We start from the raw sequence: 19,544 nt of genomic DNA, 5'->3' as shown, positions 1-19,544 counted from the left end.
AAATTTGTCAGGGACAACATACAGCTGTTCTGTCATCCTATGACTTGTCAGTGATGTTAGGGACACCATACAGCTGTTTTGTCACCCCAGGACTTGTCAGTGATGTCAGGGACACCATACAGCTGTTTCGTCACCCTAGGACTTGTCAGTGGTGTCAGGGACACCATACAGCTGCTTCGTCACCCTAGGACTTGTCAGTGGTGTCAGGGACACCATACAGCTGTTTTGTCACCCTAGGACTTGTCAGTGATGTCAGGGACACCATACAGCTGTTTTGTCACCCTAAGACTTGTCAGAGGTGTCAGGGACACCATACAGCTGTTTTGTCACCCCAGGACTTGTCAGAGGTGTCAGGGACACCATACAGCTGTTTTGTCACCCCAGGACTTGTCAGTGGTGTCAGGGACACCATACAGCCGTATTGTCATTCTAGGTCTCGTCAGTGATGTCAGGGGAGTAACGTCTTGATGCTTAGGAAACTGAGAAAACTATCAATGAGTGGAACCTCTAGGCATGTCAACAATCATCGAACATGTCTGACTTCATGTCGTGCAAGGAAACAGAATATTTCCAAACGAGGTCACAATGTCGACCGTGAAACTTTCCAATCGTCTTTATCAACCTGCAGCTTTCGAAGCCTTCAAAGTTGAATGCAGCACAGATTTTAGATTTATTTTAACAAATAGCATTCATTGTGAAGCTGTTACTCATATCAGCCGATAGAATCGAGTATTGCAGATTGACAGGCAACTGGACCATTACATACCACAATTCATCTACAAGTCAATTTATTGTGTTATCATTTCCAGAAAATTGCATTTACCAAATATTTAGAGTTATTTGGGCCATTTAGTGGTCCCTCTGTGTTATTTTTAATTTCTGCTGTTTAGAATTCCATGCTATTGATTGAAGCTGACTTAAGAGTCAATGAGTTCAACGGTCCAAATTTGATCATTATAAACCCTTCTACAGTGGCCCCCCTTTCATTAGACCACCTATAGGACAGATATTAGATGGTCTTATAATGGGGTGGTCCTTCTTGAGAGTTTCTCATCTGAGTGATCTCAGTGAGGTCCATGATGTAGCACTTAAAGACTTCAAGGATGTATGGCGTTCGCTATTAACTAAATTGAATAGTATTTTGTTTATTTGCATTTGTCACTCGGCAAAAGAAAAACCAGGACAGTGTAGTTCACGCTTCGTTAAATAATGCCATCATTATGTAGGACTGACAAAGGGTATAGTATACCTAGAGAATGAATACACCCGAGCTAAAGTGTAGTTATAATGTATTCGTTGTAACATACATCACTACATAAAGGTATTTCCGTCAATGTTTGGAAAATCAGTTTGTAAATACGACCCATTTTAATTCCCATTAAGCTATCTTATGAAGATCTCCGTGTTATATATCAATACTGTTAAAGTCCACGAGGTAATTTTCCGAATGGACTTGTGCCTGGCGACTGCTCCTTCTATTGGTGTGTATTGGGTAGAGTTAGTAGTACATCGACACACGACAAACTCAGCTGTAGAGATCGGTTCACTCGAAAAGGATAGCACCTGCAAAATGAATGTTACAGGTAAGTACAGGTTTGAATTGTTTCCTTGTAACTCCATACCTGAATTTGTAAAATTAAGTGATACGAATTTCTATGATAGTATAAATCATTATAATATCATTGCTTAAATATATCCCCAAAATTACTCGTTGAAGGTAGTTGCCTTGATCAGGGCTTATCGACCCAGGAACAATGGGTATTGTATTAAATCAGTGATCGTTTAACCTTTGCTCGGCGTGTGTATAAAAAAGTAGAACCCTACCATTAGGTGTGACGAACCGACCATTGTTTGGATAGAATGTTATCTTACTTCGTAACAGATAAACAAATTAATTTGTACGATAAATCAATCACAGCTTTTACCTGGGAAATTAAGGCAAAATTAACATACGATATATAAAACGCTAATATGAACAGCACTTAAAAATCTCCTTGTGAAAATATTGAAAATTTGACCATCAAATAAACTCGTCATGGCAGTACTTACTCTCTGATTGTTGTCAGTGATAGTCTGACAAGTGAACTTTCCTGTATCCCCGGGACAGTATATACTAGGGATATCGATTATACACGAGAGTAAAGTAATATCTTCCCTAAGTGACATCCTGTGGTACTTTCCTATATATGTACATGGTACAGCATTTTGATACCTTCCCTATAGTCAAGAGACGCGTGTCCTGTATATTAGGATGGCGTATAACTAACATATAATGTAGGACCGAACTATGTTGTATAACTATGTTGTATAACTAACTTATAATATATAACCGAACTATGCTGTATAACTATGTTGTATAACTAACTTATAATGTATAACCGAACTATGCTGTATAACTAACTATGCTGTATAACTAACCGAACATATGGTATACAACTAGTCTACGGTGTATAACTAGTCTTTCGTGTATAACTAACCCATGGTATATAACTAGTCTATTGGGTATAACTAACCCATGGTATATAACTAGTCTATGGGGTATAACTAGTCTATGGGGTATAACTAACGTATGGTGTATAACTAGTCTATGGTGTATAACTAACACATGGTATATAACTAGTCTATGGTGTATAACTAACACATGGTATATAACTAGTCTATTGGGTATAACTAGTCTATGGTGTATAACTAACACATGGTATATAACTAGTCTATGGAGTATAACTAACGTATGGTGTATAACTAGTCTATGGTGTATAACTAACACATGGTATATAACTAGTCTATTGGGTATAACTAGTCTATGGTGTATAACTAACACATGGTATATAACTAGTCTATGGTGTATAACTAGTCTTTCGTGTATAACTAACCCATGGTATATAACTAGTCTATTGGGTATAACTAACGTATGGTATATAACTAGTCTATGGTATATTACTAGTCTATGGTAGATAACTAATATATGGTATATATCTTACCTATGGAGTATATTTAACATATGGTATATAACTAGTCTAACTAACCCATGGCATATAACTAACATATGGTGTACATCAGTCCTATGGTACATAACTAATCTATGGTGTATTGCCAAATTAATTGAAAGATAGATATTGCGAGGATGTTAGAAACCAAGGCCACAAAGGCCTGTACAATCAGCGACTACCTATCACACTAAACGCTATATAAATTATATATATTCATTGACTTTTGTCAGGAAAATGTTTATCGGAAATTTAATTAGACTGACCACAACCTCCAGATTAACATTATAAAGAAAATTGAACGTTAATTTTGGTTTCTAGGATGTGTTAACTACTGGGCGATAGGTAGTATTAGAATTCATCTGGACCTTTACAATCTGTCTGAAATATAATGGAATGGTTTATATACTGGTCATTAATTAACTTGCTACATTGTTTACAGTCAATGTTGTCCGAGGTAACTTATTAACGATTCCGTCCTTTAATATAACATCCCCTCCCTGCTGGACAACGAAGGTTTAGTATATCGGCAAAGATAAGGGGAATAAACATGAGCTAGCACAGCTCTCCTCCGTTATACAGGGACTAAACATACAAACACAGGTGCCTTGTGAGTATAATCCCTTGACGCCTGTATTTAATACTCAGGCGCTGTATGTTAAAAACATGGGATTATTTGTTAATATTCGCCAATTTGTTTATCGATGTTTTACCTGTGTGTATTTAGTTGACGCGTACAGTATATAGCTAGTCCAATTACCAGTCCCATATTCATAATGTTGGTGGCACGTCATTACACGTCGATGGTAAGATACAGATATATTTTAATTGACAATATTTTTTATTGTTTATTGTTAAATATTTGTTAGGTGATGGACTTGTGGCATGTGGGACATGCTTTTATAGATATATAATCAATCATATTTGTTTTGGTCGCCTTTATTCCTCATTTGTTGTTTACTTCATCTTATTTATCGCTGTGGACTGACGTTCAGGTATCCTACTTTACTTCACTTTACTGATATTATATTACTAGCATGTAAAATTCCATTAGAACGGAATATCTTAATAGGAAAACTACTATGAAAATTATGAAATTGCTGATTATAGATTTGCAATTGATCAGGAGAGATGAGAAAACAAACATAGCGCTTTGTCTACACAGTACAATGTGTACCATGTAACTGAAAAATTAAAATCAATAAACACAATACTAGTACTCGAATCCTGTTAGTAAACTTCCATTAGAACCTATGAACTTATGTGGTGCAGGAAACGTTTACTCTCCAGGAACACGTACTTTTGAGGGAGGTGGTTCCATAGGTCAGTACATCTTTTCTTTGATTTTGAGTTGGTTTCTCCTCAGTTCCTGAGCATAATCCTGGTTTTTCCTTGTGTGTTGGCGTCTCCTCAGTTCTTGGACATATTGTTCTTTGTTTGTTTAGTGTTTCTCGTTCAAAACCTTTTGAGTTGGCGTCTCCTCAGTGCCTGTACATACCTTACCTTGTTTGTTGTTCCTCCAATTCATATCCTTGTTTTTTTCTTTTGAATATGTGTCCCCTCAGTTCCCGAGCACATTGTTCCTTGTTAGTTTTGTATCTATCTAGTTAATATACTTATCTTTTCGTTTAAGCTGGTGTTTCCTCTGTCCTTCAAGATGTTGGTGCCTCACGCTTTCGTGTTGTTGTATTTCCTTGAAAATGTATTGTGAAGTGTACTTATTTCACTAACCACTTCCGTATCTGTTGACTTCTTTCCGTTATTTTTAGTTTTTTTTTTTTTATCTTGAATGTCAGTTTGAATAGTGATACGGCCCAGAATATGTACACGTACAAGTAAGGCCACTACTGTACCCACGAGTCTACTTCTACTGTATCTAACTCTCCAATGGTATGAAAATTTTTTTAAATATACTTTCATCGTTTGTGCCCTGTGTACAATCTAAAATCTACGTCAGAAAAATACACTTTCTTACTCAAAACCATTGTGTTTGATTACGTATTTCGGGGACTGAAGTAAATACTTTAATGTAGATCTTGGGCAAAGTATTTAATGAATATACCCAGCAGTAACACGAGATATAATAAAAAGTAAAATATAATTCTTTTATTCATGAATTAAAAATATATATTCGCTATACCAAATTAATATATGTAAATGTCATACTATCAATGTATTCGTTATATTTCCAATAACTGATGGGGCATCCAATTCAAATCATCAAAGAAGAACAGAGCACTTCTAAGGCATGGTTTTGACTACTGCAGTATGTCGATTACAATTTGGCATTATTTAAACTAATAAAGTGCAAATAACGTTGTCATCATAAACTTATTGATCACATAACTGACATGCTTTGTCACATCATAAGAATCTCATCGTAAGACACTCCTAAAGACTGATGTCATATCAAATAATTGAAATCGTTTGATAAACTCCATATTACATTGACATATAACAATTTAAAGATATGAACGTGCCTTAGGCCATTTTAACGGTGTTAGCTGTTGCTATGTACGGAGGTAGAACAAGGACAAGCACCTCGATTTGACATGAATGGTGTCGTCAATGAAGCAGAAGATGACCACGTCCTAACCACGTCATCTTATACTTTTCAATGTTGGATATTAATTTTTGTCCGTGATTTATTAATTAATTATTAATTAGTCCATTATAAGGTAATTAATTCTACCAACAAGACATATGATATTATTAAATTAGATCTTTTATCATTAACTTAATATTGGATCGAAGTAATTTCCCGCGTTAATTAAAGGTTCTACTAAAGACACATATTAATAAAACAATGAATTATCCTAGTTAGACATGATTGTATAATATGATTGTATAATACTGACATTGCTGTATATAGTTTTTACATCACTACAAATAATAAATCTACCAACAGACACGAACTATTATATTTTAACATTTTCCAGTCGGTTACATAGCCTTACATTAAAAAAATGCCTGCTTAAAACCAAAATGTGGCCCATAGAAACCATTTTTTGTTTAGAACGTAAACGTTTCGAGACAGAAATGCATCCTTTAATAATGATAACAGTATACAACACAATTCGATTCAAAACTGTTTAAAAACTTAATGTTCTAATACTATATTTAGATAATGTAGTGTCCTTTGAAAACTGCAGTGTTCCATACTCTTGGAAATGTTATGTAGATACGTTTAAAACGTGTTAATATCCCAAATATTCTCTGAACATTTCTCTAACATATTTATCTAATGATAAATAAATAATTATATAAGGACACGCAGAATAGATGGTACCCGAGTAAAATATTACCAATACATATGTGTAACATAATGGCAATAAACAGATCGAATAATAACCGGCCAAATAATATTGATATTTTGTTATTTCATATCATATATTAACGATATGATCTACTCTTTGGTCTGCATGAACCATTTTATAGCATAACGAGCTAAATTTAGCATGGTGTTGGTAAAATGAGAAGCTAAATCATCAAAGGCAGGGCTAAATTCTTTCACGTGTTTCAAATGGCCAAAATATAGCATTACAGCGCGTTCTTATGGATTAAACAAATAGTTATTGTGATTTAATATAAAGAAATAAGTTTGGATTAAACCTGTTAGCTCCTTACCGTACAGGCAGGTGGATATGTATGTAACGAATTAGTAAGTCTAACAAAGCTGTATTGTATTCGTATTGTATTGTCCCGGTAGATCATACCAGGGATTCATTTGTAGAAATGGAATTGTCAGCTTTACTGTCATATTTTAGAAACTAATATCTTTAATATAAATGTAAATAGAAGACAAGAGTGAGTATATTACTTAATAGTGTTCAGTTTTATAACCAATACTATACACTGTATATGTTTTCATTAATATATATGCCTAGCATTCAAGAAATTAACACTGTTTTCAACATTAACTATTGGGTCTTAGCATGTCATGCTTGCTATAGTCAAGTTCGGGGTATTGATTTAAGTCCAACTATGCTAGCGCCAACATTTTGACGTTAGGATGATAATTGAAATAGAAAAACGATTTTTACATACCTGAGTATATTTCTGAAAGTACATGTACCAGCAACGGATAGTATTTTGTATGATTTCTCGTCCTACCCAGTCGTATGGTAAGTATATATGCATGATGTTGAAATGACAAAATGTAAACTTAAAGAGTAGAAAAGTAAACGTTTATGTTATTTAAAACTTCTATTTACATGTGACAATATGTATGTATGCATGTTACGATCAAATTATTTCTCACTAATTTTAATGAGAAGTCGATAAAGAGTCAAAGCGCTTTTTTTACCAAACTTGATAAATGCCATACGGATAATGCTTTCTTATATTATGATATCGGTAAGTTTCCAGTGTCTAAAAGAACGTAGGTAAAAAAATGATCTAACAAGGGCAAAATATGAACAAAAATATGAATTTGTATGGAGACTCCTGAATAAGTACCAGGAGAATAAGACCAGGAGCTCCGGAAGAGTAAGCTTCATCGACGACACCCGCCATACAAATCTAGGTCAAATCAAGGACACCCGCCATACAAGTCTAGGTCAAATCGAGGACATCCCCATACAAATCTAGGTCAAATCCGGATTACGCCAACATTTCACGCGAGAGTTAGGGTGATACTACACAACGAAGAAAATGTGTTACTTATTGTTTAATATTATCAATCGCTACAGCAATATTCTTTATATTTTCAGGTTTACTGAATACTGTACATCTGCCTGGATGGAATGAATAACAAATGAAATATGGAAGTTGAAAGACCAACGCCAGATTTTAAGAACTACAAAGACAAACGAGTAACCAACATTATCAATAAGGCTTCCCAGCAGTTGAGAATATCTGGTCTCGTGAGGAAGAATGCTGCCAGACGGTACATAACAATCACAAATAGTCATGCCTCCCTGAACGCCAATGGCCATTCGAAGGCCGTTGCTAAGGGTCTTTTGACGAAAGATCCTAGTAATCTTGATCGTCAAATGACTAAGGGGGTCAGTAATCTGGAGCGTCATATGGTAGTGAAAAACACAGGTGAACTGGAGTCTCCACTTTCCAGGAAACCGCGCCTCTACTTAAATAGAAATCGGCAGACAGATGCGACGCGTGTATCGAGTTATCCAGATATGACTTATCGGCGAGTCGTACATGCAAGATCTATGGCACGATTGGCCACTAGGACAGATTTTCTGAAAGCCAAGGAGCTTATGACGGACTTTATTGACCCAAATAAGGCATCGACATTTTCATTAACTAAATCAGATGAGCCTGCCATGAGAGTTCGTCCGGTTATATCCAGGGAATCTAGCCGACTTGATACCAATATGAAAGTTGCCATCAGTAGATATGTTACAAATGTGTCACCGAAAAGATCAGATACCATTCCCAGTAGGTCAGATACCTCACTTAGCAAGTCGGACATAATGCGAAGCACAGAACAGCCCATCACACCAGTCACTGCGAGAAGAAATAAAACGCACCCCGAGTCTACAAGAGAATCGACTATACTATATAACAGCAGGCGACCGACAAAAAATGCAAAGTCTTATCTGAAACCTGTACTCCCAAGAATGTTCTCAGGAAATGTTCCATTCTTGTTCAAATTGAATGGGCCTATTCTTTTGACTGCACCTCATGGTATCAAGTTATGGCGCGGTGGTACGGATGGACGGAAGAAGAGAATACACTACAGGGAAATCTGGTCCACAGAGATAGTGTTAAAACTGTCTGCTCATATAAACAAGTACATGGGCATCCCAGCCAGCTTCATGGTCTGGGATAGGAGAATAGCTGCCCCGCTTGACCACAAGAACCTCGACCCAAATTACCTCACAGAGGAACAACTTGCCATGTCGCCTTGGCATGAAGCTCTTCTGCAGTTCAAACGATTTGGTAAACTGAACAATTGTCCACTTTTACATATCGATGTTCACGGTAAGAAAAACCGAAAAACAAATCTTGATGTTGACTTCGGTTTCAAAGCACTGGAGACTCGTTGGGAGGATCAAGGTTTCGTAGGCTGGGTAAAGTCGGAGGCAGAGGCTTCGTTTAGTAGGTTGTTTGATCTGCCTTGTTGTGAAACTAATGATGATACAAAGTACACCACCAATGTCAATCCCAGTCTGTGTGGGGACTGGGGAGGCGATCTCTACACCATGACCTGTCAGTCAGTATGCATGGGGGTCCCTGCCTTCCAGCTTGAGATTCCAAGGAGCATACGGACACATTTGATAGAGGATGAAATTTTTATGAACAAGTTTGCTAAATGCATTGTGGATATCTATCGAACATGTATCTCGTTGAATTCTGACGAGGAGTGTGACAGTAGAGTGAGGGAGAATAGAATTTTGACTGACTACATCGACAAATTATTTAATGAACATATTAAGATTCAAAAAGTGGCACGGGAAAAACAGATTTGAGAAGGTGACATAAGAACATCGTCGGAAGCATGGCAATACAGAAAAAGAAGATTTTAAAAGTTTGCTGCATATCCACACATATATATCATCCAAACTGCAGTTCCATAAATATATCAGAATTTCAACAATATCAAACTAATATAGCAGTATTTTTTTGCTATATTTATTACTTTGTTATGCAGCAGAAACCGCAGAACTGCTACCAAAGACCGTACATAGCTTTATCCTATATTCTCTGTTGCACAATTCAGCAGGCTTCTTACGTTCTGGCTGGATCTTTTCATTTCAAATATCATATCACTTCAGTAAAATAAACTAATCTTGCAATAAAAAAGTGACAAAAATACCGAAGATTTAATTTTGAAATTGTTTTAGAAACATTTGCATATCTGCCAATCTTCCCACTTTTGCAGAGAAGCTCCCAATTTTCGAACATAACTTTTTATCTGAAGACAAGTAGAGTTTTTTTTATTCAAAAATTTAAAATTCATGTTCATCCAACAAAAAAGTAATTTCAAAGCTGTAATTTTAAAGCAGAAGTTTGCCAAATGATATCTATCTATGTGCATTTTTAAGATCAATATACTTTTGTATGTCTGCAATCTCCCAATTGGGAAATTCCGGAAAGTTTGCAAGTATACAATGGCTACAAAAAGAAAGAGAGAAAGACCTTAAATCAGTGCTCAGAAAAATATTTTATTATTTGTTTTGCTGTTTGAGAATTCCATCCATGGACAGAAAGTACACCATCCACAGCCTCTATATAGGGCAACAGGAAGTCCTTGCCAAGTTTTTTGGCATCAAAGTCTTTATCAAACTCTATATTCCGAGATCTGTTGACCTGTTCTTGGTAGTACCAGTAACACATCTCGCCACCATACATCATTCCTAGTAGAAGTGTGTCATTCAGGATACCTACAAAACAAGTCAATCACAGTTTCAGGTTTCCCCACAGATAAAGGTTAAAGTTGGAAAAAAGCAATAAAAATAGAAAACAAGGATAGCCTTAGCCTCTGGTGTCCCACAGCATGTCTGATGAGACTGATGCCCCTTCAGTTTTCTGCCCCCCCCCCCCCCCCCCCCCCCCCCTCCCCGCCCCATTCTGCTCCCCTCCCTTGCAGGTTCAGGGGTGGATTCTGGATTATCTGATGTCTGCTGTTCTGCCCCCCCCCCCCCCTCCTCTTAACCCCTTTCCCTCCCTTGCTGGTTCAGGGATGGATTAACTGATGTCTTTTGTTCTGCCCCATCTCCCTTCGGTACAGGTTCAGGATTGGGTTCTCTGATGTCATCTGTGCTCTCCCCTTCCAAAGGATCAGGGTTGGATTCTCTGATGTCTGCTGTTCCACCCCACCTAATCCCCATCCCCTCTCTTGCAGGTTTAGGGGTAAATTAACTGATGTCTTCTGTTCAACCCCCACTCCATCTCCTTCCCTTACAGGTCAAGGGTTGCACTCTCTGGTGTCTTCTCTTCTCTCCCCCTTCGAAGCATCTGGGTTGGATTCTCTGATGTCTGCTGTTCTGCCCCCCTAAACCCCATCCCCTCTCTTGCAGGTTCAGGAATGCATTAACTGATGTCTTCTGTTCTGCCCCCATCTCTCTCCGTTACACGTTACAGATTCAGGGTTGGCTTCTCTGATATCATCTGTACTGCCCCCTACCCAATCTCCCTCCCTTACAGGTTCAGTGTCGGATTCTCTAATGTCATCTGTACTGCCCCCTACCCGATCTCCCTCCCTTACAGGTTCAGGGTCGGATTCTCTAATGTCATCTGTACTGCCCCCCTACCCAATCTCCCTCCCTTACAGGTTCAGGGTCGGATTCTCTAATGTCATCTGTACTGCCCCCCTACCCAATCTCCCTCCCTTACAGGTTCAGTGTCGGATTCTCTAATGTCATCTGTACTGCCCCCCTACCCAATCTCCCTCCCTTACAGGTTCAGGGTCGGATTCTCTAATGTCATCTGTACTGCCCCCCTACCCAATCTCCCTCCCTTACAGGTTCAGTGTCGGATTCTCTAATGTCATCTGTACTGCCCCCCTACCCAATCTCCCTCCCTTACAGGTTCAGGGTCGGATTCTCTAATGTCATCTGTACTGCCCCCCTACCCAATCTCCCTCCCTTACAGGTTCAGTGTCGGATTCTCTAATGTCATCTGTACTGCCCCCCTACCCAATCTCCCTCCCTTACAGGTTCAGTGTGGGATTCTCTAATGTCACCTGTACTGCCCCCCTACCCAATCTCCCTCCCTTACAGGTTCAGTGTCGGATTCTCTAATGTCATCTGTACTGCCCCCCTACCCAATCTCCATCCCTTACAGGTTCAGTGTCGGATTCTCTAATGTCACCTGTACTGCCCCCTACCCAATCTCCCTCCCTTACAGGTTCAGGGTTAGATTCTCTAATGTGTCTTCTCTTCTCTCTCCCTTTGAAGCATCTGGGTTAGATTCTCTGATGTCTGCTGTTCTCTCCCCCTCCAAATGATCAGAGCTAGATTCTCTTATGTCTGATGTTCTGCCCCCCTCCCCACCTACAAAGAAGCAGGGATGGAGTTTCTCATGTCTTCTGTTCTACCCTCATCCCACCATCTCTCTTGCAGGTTCAGGGTGAATTTTATTATGCCTTCTGTTCTGAAGCCTGGTGACCATTTGCAAATTTTTTTTTCAGAAATGGTCAAATTTGACAAAACAAAAACCGATGCGGAAATTGAGATGCCTGCCTAGCGGTCACTTTACTTGTACAATGTATCTCAAACTGGTGCATACAAACCTATCGACCAATGGGGACATAAGCGCTAGTATATATATCGTTTATCCACAAATAAGCCCCTGTCCACAAATAAGCCCTTCTTAAACTTAACAGAACCATCCATTTTAAAATAGTAACCAACAAGCATTCTGAACAAAATATTTTGCACTAGAGGCAGGGCTAATTTGAGGATAAATGTTGTACATTTCATCCCGATAAATACAACATGTATGTGGAAAGTAGGTACTGTGGTTAGTGAGAAACAATGGTAAATCACATGGATTTACAAACTGACAAAACACCACAGGCAAAACAATAACTGAACAGTCCATCATCTGTTGAAAATAGAACAGTTATAGATGAAAAGACTATGAGTATTTCACAATAACAGATTGTTTGAACATGACATTAGCTAAGTATGCTGTATTTAACACCATTTGTAATTTATTTTATTATAATGCTATCACACTACCAGAGTACCAATTAAGATGTTTAATTAAATGATTGATAGAGTGTGCTGTATATGTAGGGGTTAGATTAAGCTGGTTACACTAGTATAACTCCTATAGACCAGTACTTACCCATATTGACTAGCTGTAGAGTGTCGTCCTTGTCCGATGGATCCCTCGTCGTCCCTACTTGGTGATTGTGGTGGTGAAGGAAGTATGCGCTTTAACTGGATAATTCCTTCATGTAACAACTGCAAATATTAAGTTTACACAAATGAATGTCCACGTTTAATTAAAGAAAACTTGCTTGGCTTATCGCCCTGTCAATGGCAAGTCATATTGATGCACCGTATCTTTGATATAATTGGTAGCTACCTAAATGACTGACATACGAACCTAAAAATCAACATGTAAAGATTGAAACTGATAGGATGATGAGAGTATAGTACCCCCACAATTTTGTGAGAATGACCCTGTAGTGAGCACCTGCAGGAGTACTAATGACATATTGACTTATTTTGAGGATCATTAGACCACAAATTAGCCAACTTGGAGCAGTGGAACTACTGAGCTTGTGTAATAGCTTTCCCACAGAAATTCATGCCTGTTGACCTACACTTGCAACAGATGGTGAGATGTTGGTTTTGAAATTGAGATACTTGTCTCACAAAGTGTAAGATTTTTGATGAAATAGCATTGTTACAGGAATCAATCATTCATCACCTATTATTCATGATGGATTAGAAATAAACTAGAAAATGTCTGTAAGATATAAGTGCCCCAGCTGCCACTTGACACCCCAAAACACAGTTTGTTGAGGATTGTATCAGCAGTTCCTGTGATTAGCTAGTTACATTGCATCGAGATGGGACGTGACGGGAATGGACGGACATCAGTATATGCACCCCAATTTCATGGCCAGGGCATAAAAAATAGTCTTTAAAGATAATGTTTTATTAATGATTTAACATAATAAAACATTTATTCTGCAAATGTGAGAAAAGAATATGATATTGGATTGATTTCATGAAATAAAAATTATGTAACAGAAAACTTTCTTTGAGTTCTCAAGATATATTTTTAGAAACATATAATTATTTAAAACTGCATTAGGTTATGTGGCATTTAAATTTTTATTCAGAATCTACTTTTGACGAAATTAATAATTTCTATTTGCTTAGGTCATGACTTATCTAAGTTAAATGGACTAATTGATGAGAAGATGAAACCATATAAACAAAAAGATCATCTGAAGTAAAAATTACATTTGTATTGGCACAATAACTTAAAGAAAGATAACTCTCTTCAAAAGCTCGGCCAATACCTAACATGGTATTAGGTTTGCCTGTTGTTATGAAACTACATATACAAACTTCCATTGAGTGGTTTGGATGCCGAATCCTACTATGCATCTAGCTGATCTCACCTGTATAAAACTGGCATCTATTTTGTCTGCCCTTTCTGGATCATCTTTAACAGTTTTACAGTACATATACAGCAATGCCCCTCTCCTCCATACAAGGCACTCATTCACCTCTGAACCGAGTACATCTGCAACCTGAAGTAAGAAGAGGCATATATGTATTAAGTCTGCCTATCTTCCACTCCTAGGGTTACTTCCAAATTGGGTTAAAACTTTAGTATAAGGCCGTTCAGGTTTTACTACATTTCAATCTCACTCCAGGTGTATCAAGGATGACTGACAAAGCAGCAATTACCCTTAGACATTGCTCAGGTGTATGTTTTTGTTCTACACTCTCAGACTTGTGAAACTTATACATCAAATTCTTAGATAAACCAATAAACATCTGTTTTTATAGGTAGGAGAAATCAAGCCAATAAAGCATAATACAGCACATTAAGTTTACCAAATGTAGAAATTGACTCTACTTGATAAATATTTTATTTCTTTTTTTCTTTTTTGCGTGACTATGTATCCTGGAACTTGTTGTCACTAAATCTTACAATTACCCGGTACCAACCTCTTTCTCTGGTATACATTTTTTGGAAAGCTCCAAGACTTGATCAAAACTACCTGTAAACAAGAAGGGACAATTTTACTTTTAAACCAATTTGACTACATTTTGTATTTACAGTTGTTTTTGAACACTAATGTTGCTTGTAAATCTTTTATATGAACAAATTTCATGTTTTTTATCAATATATAACTCTGAGCTGTTCATTTGTTTAATAAATATAAATACAAATTTTGAACACAGTGTTTCAAAAAATTACATGAGCAAATTATATGAATTAAATTAAAATTTATGAGATTTCAAAACTCTTTAAATGACCGATATTCTATCACTTTACACATGTAGATAGTAAAAAAGGAATTTCATCAAACTTGCAGAAAATTTTACGTATTCTCTCCCTGGAATTACTATCTGGAAACTCTTCATTGACAAGCTGACATTCTTCGTGGTAGGTGTAATCCAGAATGGCCTAAATAAAAGAGATGCCTGTATCGCTCATCTGGTTGGATTAGACCAAATGTCAAAATGATGTTCATGTTCAATTCGTTTTATTTGTAAATCTCAAACAATGCTATATAAGGTTATAGTGTGGAGATCCCAACTGCTTTAAAGATTAATAAGTCCAGACTCTCTAACGTCTGAAAGACCTTAAGACCTGTTTTTAGAACATGCATTCATCACTTTATGACTAGAAGCGATTAAGATGAATTACATTTATTTCCCCTGTTGGGCCCCGCCCCTTTAGCCCCTCAGGGGTCAGAGCCACCATTTATGCAAAATCTGTTCCCATTCTCCCAAGGATGTTTCTGACCAAATTGGGTTCAAATCCATTCATAACTTTATTATGACTAGTAGCGATTTAAAGGAATTACCTCTATATCCCCTATTAGGCCCCGCCCCTTTGGCCCTTCGGGTGTCAGAGCCACCATTTATGCAAAATCTGTTCCCCTTTCCCCAAGAATGTTTCTGACCAAATTGGGTTCAAATCCATTTGTAACTTTATGACTAGTAGCGATTTAAAGAAATTATCTCTATTTCCCCTATTGGGCCCCGCCCCTTCGGCCCCTCGGGGGTCAGAGTCACCATTTATGCAAAAAACTGTTTCCCTTCCCCCAAGGCATGCTTCTGACCAAATTGGGTTCAAATCCATTTATGACTTTATGACTAGTAGCGATTTAAAGGAATTACCTCTATTTCCCCTATTGGGCCCCACCCCTTTGTCCCCTCGGGGGGTTAGAGTCACCATTTATGCAAAATCTGTTCCCCTTCCCCCAAGGATGTTTCTGACTGAATTTGGTAAAAATCCAATAAGAACTTTTTGACTAGTAGCGATTTGAAGCAAATGTTGACAGATGACGGACGGACGCTGCGCCATGACATACTATAAGCTCACCGGACCTTGTAAAGTTGATGAATGATGAGCTCTCTAAAAAGTTCTATTAAATTTTTAGATTTTTTGTTGTTTCTGTTTTAGTTGCTTCCCCATTTGTTATAGCTAAGAGTTAAATACAAAATAAATACATCCACTACATAAATAGATTTCCTTTTCATTATACAATACAGTTCCATTACTTTGACTCAGATATAGGTTATTTTGATTATAAATTCATGATGCAGGTTTTGTCAATACTTTCCTGCAATATTACTGGGAGTTGTTTCAAAATATCCAAAACCCCTAAAAAGCATGAAACCAATGTGCATTTCCTCTTTATTCCATGAATAATTGAGTTAAGAACATATCCTGCAGTATAAAGTTTGTCGTTAGAAAAATAAACATCTGTATTTTTCAAGGAAATTATGAAATCCTCCCAAAATAGTGAAAAATTAATTAAACTGAACCCTTTAATAATAGTGATCTTTACAAACTATCGGTATATCAATATATTAATCTGAGGAGCCCCATCTATTCACCTATTTAATTGTTCTCACCTGTGCATATTCCTGGATGAGTTTGGTGAGGGTCTGTGTCGTGTACATAGCAGGGTCTGGGTAGCCAGCCAAACACACTTCACAACGCCTTTTACTCTTGGTCAACAGCATGGGGTCACGGTCACCTGTGACAGTCAATCACTACACTTGAAAATATCACTATAAATTATATGTTAGTTATCTTCATACCACTACTAACGACTAAAGCTGTGTTGATAAAATGTACAGGCGCTCATTGCCACTAGCAACAAAAGTCCTTTTCACCTTTCTTTCGAATGTACATATCCATGAGTTTTTTGCTGCCCCCCCCCCCCCCCCTCCACCCATATTTTTATCAGAAAGAATAATTGCTGTTTTCTTCATGTTAGAAGACTAAGAAGCATGGTGATGGAAGTTATTTATTTTATTTTTTTAAGGTATCAGTCCACTGTACATCTCAGATTTAGTGAATTTTTAAAAATTTCTAATTACAATTTCAGACGAGAATTCACTGCTACTATACCACAAGACAATAGGTATGGCAAGAAAATCATTTTGATTTGAGACAATCTGGATGTGGAATAGTCTACCTTATGACATAAGGCAGGCTGATTGAATCTTTTCCTGTCTTTTTGACACTATTAAACACCTCGCAAGGGACTGTCATGGGCAGGCTTGATGTGTATTGGTAAAATATTCTAAATGTACAGTACATACTTTAGCAGTAATCTTATTTTAGTGTTTTTCTTGTGGAAACATTCCCCTAAATCATGATTGCACTAAATGAAGTAAATCAAACAATATGTTTCATGAGCACGATGTATGTATCATCTTTAATCAATTTGTGCTATTTTACAATTTATTCAGCTATCTATATTTACATTTACACTGCAGCCCCACTATATAACCCTCCAAGCCCACTTGAAGGTTACGAGTCCATAACATTCCAAATCTCTATTATGACGTCATTATTATAGTGACGTCATAATTATGACGTCGGCGATAACGAAAGATGGCTGTTGAAAAGGCTGTTCCGTCTTTGATGATAATAATGTGTTCATTCATCGTAGAAGCCAAATTCCTGGATATAATCTTTAAAAATCGTTGTCAAATGTAAATATAAGTATTGAACTGCTTTCAGTTGAAAGTTATGGGCTGATGAATGCCAACTGGACAAAGGCAAATTCAACATGAAGCGCTAGTGCGCTTCATTAAATTTGCCTTTGTCCAGTTGGCATTCATCAGCCCATAACTTCCAAGTGAAAGCAGTTCAATGCTTAAGTAACACATATTCCTCTTGTGACATTTTGTGACATATATCATTGTATTCTGTTATAGTCGTAAGAATAGCTAGCTCTACTTAGCTAATTTAAGTTATATTGTTTAAAACAAGACACCAAGTAATGATTTCCCTTAGATATTTTATGTGTTACAGGAGAAATAGAAAAGTTAGTGGCCAGACTGGGGTTCGAAACAGGAACCCTCCGAAAAGAAACTCTACCAACTGTGTGTACTACCTGGTTACCAATGATCGACCCAGTCCAGTTCCGCTACATTCCTCCCTCCTTATTTTTCAAAATTTTGCCCCCAAAGACCACAAGTTCAGGTATACTCTTGCTAAGCATAGTCCCCATGCCTTAAACAAGAGTTAATTGCAATATTGCTAATTTTGTAGCAGGGAGAAAAACAAATGTAGCTGCAAGATCTGGGTTTGAACCCGGGACCCTCCAAACTCTAGACAGACACCCTACCACCTGAGATTCCTGGTCGCTGATGATCGACCCTGATCAGTTCTGCTACACATAGGCCTATATCATTTTACACTTTGGCATGGAATACTGGACGGCATATTTATCATCTGACCTCATTGTGTGGACAGCAGTGGCGCCTGACCAGAAAATCCCAATACTACCACTTAGGATTTCAGTTGGGCGCCATTGTGAAAGAACAGGGAAAAGCATATTCCTGTCGAGTGCCACAACAGGGATAAAACCCGGGGTCTCCAGTGTGCTAGCCTGCACAGCTCTACCTTCTGAGCCAAAGAGAGACAATATTTAACACTTATTACAAGCCATACTGACCTCTGTTCCTTTTACACCGACTCTGCCGTTTTTCTTGAGATTTACCCAAATCTCAAACCGAAACTTTCCATACCACCACCGTAGGATTTTATTTGGGTGTCATAGTGAAACAACAGGGTGCCAAGTGCCCTGAAGGAATCGAACCGGGGTCTCTGGTGTAATTAGCCACTGTTTTACCTATTGAGCCTGACATACATGTACTCACGCAGACCATATTTACGCTATGTACAAGCCACACCGATCCCTCACGTTTACACTGGCTTACCTCCCAAATGACATTATATTCCTTGTAGAATCGGAAACCACTACGTCGTATGGACCATTTATTATATTTACCAGAAACCTGCTCTTGAACTATTTATTTAAATGTAACATTCCATGCATCAATTTCCGTGAACCAACTACAATAGCCAGAAATACCTATATACAAAAACAGGTATTTCTGGCTATTTTTTTAATATAAGACTACTGAAGTAGACTTCAATCCGTTTGGACTGCGAAGGCCATCGGTTTCTGATCCCTGCTTTACCAGCATTACTCCTACACACTTTATCCGTGAACGAAAACTTGTATTTTTAATGAAATTTACCTATAGATTTCAGTGAATTGGCACATGCACCCTGCAGTGTCTCTAGGTACTCTCTAATCATAGTTCCTGCCATCTCAGGGGGTGGACTCGTCTGTTTGTTTTTAATTTTACCTCCCTTCACAGGAAGTTGTCTCTAAAGGGAAACAACTGGTTAATCATTCAAATTTATGCTGCTTGCTTTAGGACAATTTGTATAGTCAAGCAAGATATCGTATATTAGTGTTTAAATTAAAGCAGCCGACATATTTATCAACGCTGTCTTTATCCTCAGTAGACAGTATAAACCAATGTTTTTCATTGTGGTAGAGGGGAAAGAACTCTTATACAATATTCACAACATTTGCATAAAGTATTAATTAAAATGCCTGCAATTTAC

General features: G+C 37.6%; 2 protein-coding genes across 7 annotated transcripts; one reads left to right on the top strand and one right to left on the bottom strand.

Annotated features, from left to right (window-relative positions):
- Nucleotides 1-1,455: 1,455 nt before the first annotated feature.
- LOC117325526 lies at nucleotides 1,456-9,767 on the top strand. Of its 5 annotated transcripts, none has more exons than XM_033881808.1 (3): nucleotides 1,482-1,583; nucleotides 4,278-4,310; nucleotides 7,700-9,767. In XM_033881808.1, the coding sequence occupies exon 3, from the start codon at nucleotides 7,751-7,753 to the stop codon at nucleotides 9,419-9,421; it is 1,671 nt and encodes a 556-aa protein (XP_033737699.1). In that variant the 5' UTR covers nucleotides 1,482-1,583; nucleotides 4,278-4,310; nucleotides 7,700-7,750; the 3' UTR covers nucleotides 9,422-9,767. The 5 variants fall into 5 exon arrangements, with proteins under 5 accessions (XP_033737698.1, XP_033737699.1, XP_033737701.1 ...); XM_033881810.1 differs by having other exon boundaries at nucleotides 1,494-1,583; nucleotides 4,260-4,310; XM_033881809.1 differs by lacking the exon at nucleotides 1,482-1,583 and adding an exon at nucleotides 3,667-3,793.
- Nucleotides 9,768-10,096: 329 nt separating this feature from the next.
- Nucleotides 10,097-19,304, bottom strand: LOC117325527 (UPF0600 protein C5orf51 homolog). 2 transcript variants are annotated; one of them, XM_033881813.1, is made up of 7 exons: nucleotides 19,169-19,304; nucleotides 16,520-16,644; nucleotides 14,966-15,059; nucleotides 14,597-14,649; nucleotides 14,041-14,172; nucleotides 12,747-12,865; nucleotides 10,097-10,336 (listed from the first exon to the last, which is right to left on the bottom strand). In XM_033881813.1, the coding sequence occupies exons 1-7, from the start codon at nucleotides 19,239-19,241 to the stop codon at nucleotides 10,324-10,326; spliced, it is 609 nt and encodes a 202-aa protein (XP_033737704.1). In that variant the 5' UTR covers nucleotides 19,242-19,304; the 3' UTR covers nucleotides 10,097-10,323. The 2 variants fall into 2 exon arrangements, with proteins under 2 accessions (XP_033737704.1, XP_033737705.1); XM_033881814.1 differs by lacking the exon at nucleotides 19,169-19,304 and adding an exon at nucleotides 18,580-18,965.
- Nucleotides 19,305-19,544: the final 240 nt, after the last annotated feature.

The sequence above is a fragment of the Pecten maximus genome, chromosome 4, assembly GCF_902652985.1.
Source record: "Pecten maximus chromosome 4, xPecMax1.1, whole genome shotgun sequence".
Classification (NCBI taxonomy): Eukaryota; Metazoa; Mollusca; class Bivalvia; order Pectinida; family Pectinidae; genus Pecten; species Pecten maximus.
Note: the sequence above shows the minus strand (reverse complement) of the source record. Positions and strands in the feature narration are given on the sequence as shown.